Source organism: Temnothorax longispinosus, chromosome 7 (genome assembly GCF_030848805.1).
Source record: "Temnothorax longispinosus isolate EJ_2023e chromosome 7, Tlon_JGU_v1, whole genome shotgun sequence".
NCBI lineage: Eukaryota > Metazoa > Arthropoda > Insecta > Hymenoptera > Formicidae > Temnothorax > Temnothorax longispinosus.
Window position 1 is genome coordinate 13883645 of NC_092364.1, and position 9855 is coordinate 13893499.

At 36.5% G+C, this 9855-nt stretch overlaps 1 protein-coding gene and 1 long non-coding RNA gene across 2 annotated transcripts; both read right to left on the minus strand.

The window, feature by feature from the left end:
* Window positions 1-166: 166 nt before the first annotated feature.
* LOC139816218 (F-box/LRR-repeat protein 4-like) lies at window positions 167-3094 on the minus strand. Its single transcript, XM_071783619.1, has 5 exons — window positions 2610-3094; window positions 2367-2526; window positions 1897-2281; window positions 1491-1815; window positions 167-570 (listed from the first exon to the last, which is right to left on the minus strand). The coding sequence occupies exons 1-5, from the start codon at window positions 3047-3049 to the stop codon at window positions 249-251; spliced, it is 1632 nt and encodes a 543-aa protein (XP_071639720.1). The 5' UTR covers window positions 3050-3094; the 3' UTR covers window positions 167-248.
* Window positions 3095-3205: 111 nt separating this feature from the next.
* LOC139816388 (uncharacterized) lies at window positions 3206-5940 on the minus strand. The gene is made up of 3 exons (XR_011733001.1): window positions 5485-5940; window positions 3948-4172; window positions 3206-3326 (listed from the first exon to the last, which is right to left on the minus strand). It is a non-coding gene; the product is annotated as an uncharacterized lncRNA (long non-coding RNA).
* Window positions 5941-9855: the final 3915 nt, after the last annotated feature.

Genomic DNA, 9855 nt, shown 5'->3' on the forward strand with positions numbered 1-9855 from the left:
AGAGCCCAAAAGCTTTAATATTTCGATAAACAACTATTTAAAGCAAAAAAATGACCATCTGCCAAAAGAGTCAAATTACAAAAAAGAAAAAAGAAGATAAAACTGTTTGAAAATAAATTATAAATAAATGTGAATATTTCGTTTTTATTAGGCATTAATTGCTTTTACAATCTAGTTCGCTAGATAATTTTTTAGAAGTAAATTGATATATATATATCCCAAAAAAGTTAACAAAACTATTCAAATTATCATTTAAGTATATAGATGGACACATGCGGATATCTTTCCTTCCATTCGTTAACCAAATAATCGTCAATGGGTATATAATCGTCACAGGATATGAGATGAAACTCTTGCAGTTTTGGACATTGTTCCAAAATAGTAAAACACTTATCAGGTGTAACAAGTTTCACACAATAAAGTTGTAACTGTTTTAAGTTTTTGCACTGCGTTAATAATTTCACATTGTGATCAGTAAGGAAAATACAGCGTAAAGCAATTAATTCCAGGCGTTGCCAAGAAGGAAGTAATCTGTGCAAGCAATCATCAGTGATTGGAGGTTTTAACAATCTGTAACAAAAATCATATAATTATTATAGTATTGCAATTACAAAAAGTGTGCAATTTAGAAATTTTCTCGTTATTACAGATTACTACCATTGCTCCTATTCAGAGCAATTTAACATTTTATTTCGCTCATAAAGCTTTCTCTTATGAGGAAGCTTGTATTTTGCTTGATGCATAATTATTAGTTTTTATCAGTTTGGGGCTTCCTCATAGAGAAACTTTATGAACCAAATAAAATAGGAGCAATGGTAGCGATCGATCTGTGATAATGAGGAAGCGAGTTCCTAATTTGCAAACTTTTTTTCAAATTTTAAGTTTAATTTTTTAATGAATTGATAGAAGATGATCAGCTTAGCACAAGTGGGGTTTTACAATCGACGCAATGTCAAATCGAAGTTGACTTTGGAGTTCAGGCTATACAGTTTATATATGGACTCCGCATATGGACCTTTGATCGCGTATAAAGCTGTATAATCAACCAAATCTTAAAGAATTATATATGAAATAGGGGTAGAAAGGACTGAAGAATATAATGGAATTATAAATAGCCCAATATCTCAAAATTTGCGGAAGTTAGAGCTACCACGGACATTTCTCAAAACATTCAAAATTTATATAAAATTAAAGGACTCCATTAACAATCATCGCCAAATTCAAAATTTAACCCGATATCACACACACGCGCGCGCGTACGGACATTTTTTATAAATGTAATATTTCAACGTTTTAGAATATTTAGAACACATTGGCAAAGAAAACTGAAAAAATTTTTTCACAAGAAACAAAGTTTTCTCTATGAGGAAGCACAAACAAAATTAATGTAACTTTTTCAAGATCCTCGAAATGCAAGAGAAGCAAACACAAATTTCAATCAAGAATATAGTAATGTATTAAGAAAAAAAAATTGAAAAGCACACACTTACCGGGGAAGGTACACTTTTCGTAAATTTTTACAGTCAACGAGAATGTCAATATCCTGCGATGTAAGAATACAGTCCTCTAAACGTATTACTTCCAAGTTAGGACACACATTTATAAACTCTGTTGCAGCTGTACGACTTGTTATAAAATTCAAGAATGTATATCTAAAATCGACATCACGCATCCGTTGATTTTTTTGCAGTATTTTGTGAAGGCGTTCGACTTTTATATTTGTATAACAAAGGCTTAAATATTCCAAATTATTTAATTTCTCGAGATACGAAAATCCTTCGTCGTCTATGCCACGACAATAATCTAAATTCAATTCTAAAAAAAGAAATGTGTTGAGCATATACAATAATCCCGACACAATCACATGTTTCATATACTTTATATGTATATACATACCTGTCAAATTTACACATATCTCTGAAATTTTAAATAGGGCAAGATTATTGATAGAATGGCAGCATCTTAATCTTAAGTGCGTCAAACGTCTGCCACATTTATCAAGAAAGTTATTAAAATCCTCAACACTAAATAGGCTTCTTGCAAGATCTAACTGCTGCAAATATTTACATCTAGATGTAAAGTAACAAAATATATTGCTCATATTGCGTTCTGCAATATCTTCTAGCCGAATATTCCCAAAATACTTTGCGAAACAGTGTATATTCAAACGTGTATAGAGTCGAGGGTCTCGTATCAAATCATTGAAGCGTGTATTTACATAATTCAAGCGGCATAACGTCATCAGATCCAAGTTTTTTAATATTATTAGTAGTATTTCATCCTGCAAAAATAAAATATAAAACTTTAATACACGAGATGACACTGCAATAAATATTATAAAAAATAGGCTTCTTAGAATACTTTACAGGAAGGTCAGATATATTGCAACGTGATAATTTCTTGGATTCATCCGAAGAGAGTTTTATACGTTTTGCACAATTCGAATGACGAATTACCTCCAGAGATACATTTTTGTGCATCAAATTCTCTCTCAAAATACTCCCCTTAGAAACCCTTCTTATGTAGCTGCAAATAACATCGGAACAAATTCATTTTTATTATTAACAGAATAAAGAGATTTTAATATTACTTAATGTTGATAATAATACCTTCCATCGTTACAATAATCCATTATAATGCAATATTCAGAAAAATGTCGTTGCACATAATCTATGTCCAAGTGTGCATTTTTGAAATCTGCTGTTAAATTATCCTCATTAGTATCCTCATGGTGTGGAAAGTACATGCAGTTAATTTCCTTTAACAAATTAGTTAAACTCTTCTCATAATTTCTAGGACGAACCAACATTGATGTACCGATAAGCATCACAGCATCTACCTTTGTGTAAGCAGTGTAGTTTTTAAAAAATAGTCTTAGCATTTTTGTTTTAAAGTCACGCGGGTGTGATAAGGGTGGAGAAAATAATCTTGATGTCGGGGGTACAATCTCAGACTTATAATCAGTTCCACGCCACAATGTAAACCACTCATTATTAGAATCATCTTGAGCCGAAATTTGAATTACGTCTCCAGGATTGCTTCGTGACATTTCGTATATAGAAACTCTGATTGGATATACAGCTTCATGAAACTCGATATCTTAAAAAAATAAAATATAATTATACTCTTTTCTCAACAAAAGCGTATCTTCTTTAACAATATCTTACTTACTGTGAATTCAGGTATCACATACCAATATAATAATTTTCGATCGGTCTATGGTGGAGCCATGGCGGCCATAGTATACTATAATAACTTGTCATGGACTCTTCGTATTGCCACGGAGTTATTGAAATGTCGATATCATTATTCCATCGATTCAATTTCTGTTTTGAAAAGTCAAAATGTATCAAATAGTAGAAAAAATTTTGTAGCATATAAATTTAGATTCCGATTACTTGTACAGGACAATATAACGAATAATACACATACTATGAAATATGTCCATTGAAACACGAAGAATAAAATAGGATATTTATTTAATTTAAAGGAGCAACCTTCTACGACCTTGACCTTGACATATATATTATAGGGAGCACTCTCCTGAATAACCTTTCAAAGGTTTTAGCCGTCGTTCGTTATTTATTAAAACGTTATTAACAAAAAAGTTTGAGAAATATACTAGTGCTAATTAAGGAAAGTCGATTTGCTGATATGTGTTTATAGACAGTATACATGTGGGCGGAAGAAGGATTCAGCTTCTTCCTTTTTATGTGTAAGTCTATATATATATATACACCTCGTTATACTATACATGCTTATTACGTACTAGAGTTCTATCTATAATACGGTGTTAAAGAAATCTATATTCTATTTATATCTTTTGTTAATAACTTTTCAATCAATAACGACTGCTAAATCTTTGGAATGTTATTCAGAAGAGTGATCTTGGTTACATATGTCAAAGTTAAAGTCGCGGAGGGAAATTCATCTATTTAAATAATTACCTGAAATGGTTCTTCATAATTTGAAAATTTAGGTGGTCCAATTATGTCAGGGGCAGTATAAAATACACTGTGATTAGAGTGGATTTTAACGTGTCTTTTCTTCACAAATTGATAGATGAAGTCAACTCTAATATCCTCTTCTCCCACGGATTTTCTGCCGATATAAGGATATCGACCACAACTCTCACCATATAATGTTTGGTAATTGGATGCCATATTTTCTCTCTGAAAGAAGACCAAAAATCGCCAAAAATAGGGAGAATTATAATCCTTGCTTTTGTAGCATATGCTAAAATGCATTATAATATCATATATTTGTAATTATAGCATAAAGATTGTATAATCTAAATTCATCTTCCTTCTATTCACATTGCTAATACTGACACTATTGTCTGCATGTGTATTACGTAATGTAAACTATAGATTTTTAGTTAACTAAAGATTTTAATTAACAATACATTGCAAGAGAATAGTGTACCATCTATATATAGCATCTATTTTTAAAAACATTAATTTTTACTGAAACTAAAATTTCTTTACTTTTCTATTAACAAATTGTACGTACTATTATTATAGAATATTACGAATAAATTGTTAACAAATAATTATTTTATATATTTTAATTTTGATCTCAATATTCTGCATTGTAACATATTCTTTTTTATGAAATAGATAGATGTATTTATTTATTTTGTAACGATGCACCCTTGTCAACGCATCGTCTCCCGGTTAACACCCGCCGGATGCCTCCCGACCATCCGTCGGGCGAAGATAAGGCGCGGGTGCGCCCACCTTTTTTAAGTGACTCAAAATTATCGTGTGCACGAGCGTTTGCGGCCCCGACGAACCGCGACGGGAGCCGATCTCCGCCGAGTGCGAGCGCGCGTAATTCATCTGCACTGCTCCGCCGCGTGGCTCGCACGAGGATTGGCCTCTTCACCGAATCTACCGACCCCTTTATAAAAATCGGCGCTGCGGCGAAAGAAGACACTTCGACTCGAGATCAGCAACCGATCCGCTGCTCCCGAAGAAAAGAGACCTAACCAGAACCTCCTAGGGCGACACGCAAAACTGGGTCCAGTAATCTGTGCCTCGTCCAAGAAGTCTTGGTCGTCACCCGAACTTCCGTAGTCTGACTTCCCGGGTCGATTGAGCGAGGTGAGCGCATGGCAAACGCACGTGGCGGGAAGTAAGGCGAGGAGCGAACTTGAGAGACGGGTCGAGGAAAAGCTGAAGGGAGGGATCGGAAGAGCAAGGAAAGGATTGGAAGAGAGGGAGAGAAGGCAAAGGGTGAATAAAAGTAAGGGAGTAGGAGGAGAAAGGCAGGATATGGGTTTAAGATTTTCCGAAATGTATTTTTTATATATCTTACTCAATGTATCTTTTATCTCATTTTCCGATACATATGTTATAACATGTTCTACTACCACGTGGTACTGTGTTTCACACGGTAGAAGAACATACGGCATACACACGTTCACGTGCACCAAAGAAGAAAAATTGCAAAATTTAAATTGCTTACGTTCGCTACACTTACGCTATTAAGAATACTCTAAGACCGCACTCGACTGTACGTCCGCACTCTTCAACAGCTAGGCGAGAAAAGACCTCGACCTCGACCACTATCTTCGATCTATCTTGACCTTTTCTTCTAGTATTTCAGGTAGCAGAGTGACGTCAAATATTTTTGGACGTCATCTTGCTACCTGCATGGGATACGCAGCGAGCGCCTGGGCGGTCATGCCATGCACCATGCACATCTGCCATCTTCTTTCTCTTTCTATCATGTAGCTGTCTTTTTCTTTCTCTCTCTTCCGCTCAACGGAAACTTTCTCTTTTAATGTAAATTGCAACTCGACCGATCATCACTGGGTTGCGTTCGAAAACTTCACTCGGGCGCACACCAGCACTGTTATTCTGTCTTTGTTCAATTTTTAGTAAGTAACAAAGATGGAACGACGCGCTGTGCATCCGAGTAAAGTTTTCGAACGCAGTTCTGATGATAATACATTATAAACAATGTAATGAGCAGGAAATTAAATAAAATTATTGTGATTTATGAATTTTAATAGAATAACACGTATTGGCATTTGCATCATTGAAATAATTAGAAAGAAGCGTAATAAGGGTACGTAATTGATTTAGAGAAGAGAAATGGATCATGCGTCACAGAAATAATATTCAAGAACAAAATATGTTTTATGTATAAAAGTGTATAATGCGCAAAGGTATATTGAGTATTTGCAGTGTATTGAGTTCAGGTCCGTGGGTTCGCTAACGATCGATATAAGCCTATAAATGACTGTGCAGGACAGTTATCCTTGCGGGATGCAGGATACTCTCCCTGATCCATATACACAATACAGAATCTCCGTATAACAATGCCGAACAACCGCTGGCTAACGGCGGAAAATGCAGATCATACGAATGGGAGTAACGAACTGTATACCGCGGCACACAAATTATAGTGGTGACTGTATCGTCGAAAACCTCTTCAACATGAAGAAGTCTCCCGGTTACGGAAAAGTGAAATAAACAAGTCGTAATTTTGAGCCAAGGGAAATAATTCTTTATTGGCTCATGGGGGAAAAGCCTGTTAAGGCATAAAAAACCCCTGAGATTGTGTGATATACAATTGGATGAATAATTAGAGAATACGTGTATACAAAGAATTAATAGCGACACTCGGTATCGCAAACGGGGCCCCGTAATCGAGACTCGGTTCGAATCGCGTATTCGTATGAGAGACTCGGCTCTTTCGCGTGCTCAAGACTCGGCTCGATCGCGTATTCGTGTATGAGACTCGGCTCTTTCTACGTGAAATAATATCACCGTATAAATGATCGTTTGCAAAGAAGGGCGCGATGGACTGACTATTCCAAGAAGATTCGCGTGACTAATTGATTTTTTCGTTGCCTAGTTAATTAACAAATTCAACCGCGACAATTGAATTGCGCTCGACGCTCCTGCGATGGTTCGATCATCGCCGCCTCGTGTTCCATGGAACAGTGATTAACTTTATTTCAGTATACGTTTCCTCAAATGTAATAAATCGCACTAAAGAAAATCGCAGACCACGTGTTGCGACCCGGAAATATAGAACGGTCGAGAATCTGCAAATGCGCATGCAGGAGCCTGCAGGGTGCAGGCTTGAGGCACAGTATATTGAGGCTCGTGCGTGCAGCCCGGCGTTCATTCTTGTGTCGTACTTACGTCCTCCTCGACAGGGTCGTGTAATACATTCTTTGTTGCGTCGCACGTTGTCGCAGTTTATCTTTGTAATACTTCTTGTGTTAATGAGTTGTAGATTAACCGAACGATAATTTCTGTCGGACGAGAAGGGCGAGCCTGTGAACGGCCTTATTACATTTAACAACGAGCATCTACCTTTTATACGCGAGAGCTGCTGAGAGAGACGGACAAGGAACGACGCATCAGGAAAGTTCTGGAACATCCTTTCGAGCTCGGTAGAAGCTACCATTCTCCGCAAACGAGAGAGTGTATTAGTGAGCCTGGTCGCGATGACCACCCATTAGAGAACGTATTCACTAGTATCGACAGTACTCAGGTAACAATACAAGAGAGAGAGAGAGTCCTGACGAGCCTGGTCGCGACGACCAACCATTACACGAGCGTACAAACTGAGGATTCTTCATCCGTGAGAAAGACTAGATTAATCTTCATGGTTCATTATTCAATATTGTGAACATTGAGCTCAGTAGACATATTAATATAATACGTTTCTTCTTGTGAGGTGGCAACCGCGCCATTAAAGTTTTTTTATTTCAATATAAAGTTTATTACATATTATCAGAATATATTTCTCTAACAATAACGTATTGATTCTTGTAAATCGAAATTTGATTATGTTAAGCGTTTCTTCTTGTAAATATTCTTATCATTAATTATCTCGTGCGATTCGAGTATAGATCTTTCGTTTACGTTTCAATAAGTAATCTTGCGTGTGTTCTTTTTTCAAGAAAGATAATAAATATTTTCAGATAAATTATTGCAAGCGATATTTGTATTTTTTTAATGAGAATTAGTGTGTCAATATCTATGATCAAGGATTATTCATCTGATATATCTGACGACTCATTGAGCTTACTAGTTATATTTCTTCTTTCATTTTCTCTTTCGTTATTAGTGAAATTAATCCTTGTAGATTGAAGAACATTGTTTTCAGAAACATATCCATTTACGAGCAGTTAAATTGACACATCGATTCTATCCATGTTATTTCTTTATGTGTTTATCAATATCTTTGCTGTATATATATATATATATTATGTGCTGTTTATTCATGTTGAAACGATGTCCTTTTCTTGATAGAAATTAATACGATTGGTGATTGATGACTTCAATTTCGTCGAGATCAGACAAGTTAAGACACGTCTCACTTTCATATAAGTGTCGATCTACAATACGAGATACATTTCATGTAGATAATTATTATTGTAAGATAGAGACGTTACCAATATCAAGGAAAGGATCCGTTCCGACTAATTACTTTATTCTTTACATTGTATTTGATACAGCTTACTTTCATTATATGATCTTTATTTATACGATATATATTTTCAATTGGGATACATATGCGAATACACAATCTACGAACAGTTCATCTTTTAGTTTTGTGTCTAGCTTTCTCATCAAATCATTTGACCTGGCTCATGCGTGAGCTAGCTCAGCTGGTACGTAACATACATGATGATAATGATTACCCAGATAGCCAAATGCTGTGAGTTTGCTGCCATGTTTGCCAACAAGCAGCAACGACAGCTTGTCGTTAATGCAATTAATTTTGACAAACTCGGGACAAGGTGAGACAGCATTATGCTTGTCGGGTTGAACTCATATGAATTATATATTTCTATTAACAGCAAATTGATTGCAACGTGACAGCACTCAATTTTTGGGGAATTCGTGACAATTTTATATTGTCAACACTTCGTTAGCAACGAGATACAATTTAAAAATTTCATAGCTTGATGACATATACACAATAACGGATGGAAATCATTATATGTATATGTGTTTGCAGCACGCGTTGTCCATACGGATCCTGCGTGCCTAACGCTCGACCGGACCGACGTAAAACAGATCCTTGTCCTCTTCCTCGAATTTGATGAAATTCTGGTTCTGATCTTTCAAGTTCTCGTCCGAGTGCACGACAAGCGAATCTAGCCGTGGGCAATGAGGTACCACTTCGACGTCAATCAATCGGCGGTGTCGGTTCCTCGTTCTCCGTCGTCAACGCAGCAACGTCCTGCTTGCTCTGCTTCTCCAGCTTCTCCTTCTCGAGAGTCTCGAGACTTCGAGAGTCTTCCGTCTAGAGCTAAGAGCTAGAGAAGGTCGGCAGACTGCTGGGTGGCTTCTTCAAATTTCAAATTTCTCGCGTGTCGCAGGTCGCAGGTCGCAGTATCATGTTTATGGCTCTAGCACACCAGCGCGATTCGCGACGCGCGATATCCAATGAGCGTACTGTTTTTCCGGAAAAAACTGTACGCTCATTGGATATCGCTCGTCGCGTCGCGCATTGCGCTTGCGCGTCGCGACTATGCTGGAGCCATTACGCGTATCAAATAATAGTAAATAACTAGCCGCTTCGACGAGCTTTGATGCCTTCGATTGGCTTCAGCTTCGCAGACAGTAGCAATCGAACGTGATTGGCTCTTACTTCTAGATCGAACCAACAATTACACTATTTGCACTAATAGCAAAAATGAACTTAGCTTATCAAAAGAATAATATGTAAAAAATCGATATTCACAAAAAAAAACAAATATCGATATATCGGATTGCAAAAACATCGGGCAATAATAATCGATAAAATCGATAATAAAATCGGACGTTTCGATTAATCGGTCAACATCGCCCATCCCTATTGTATTACGAGAAAAGAATA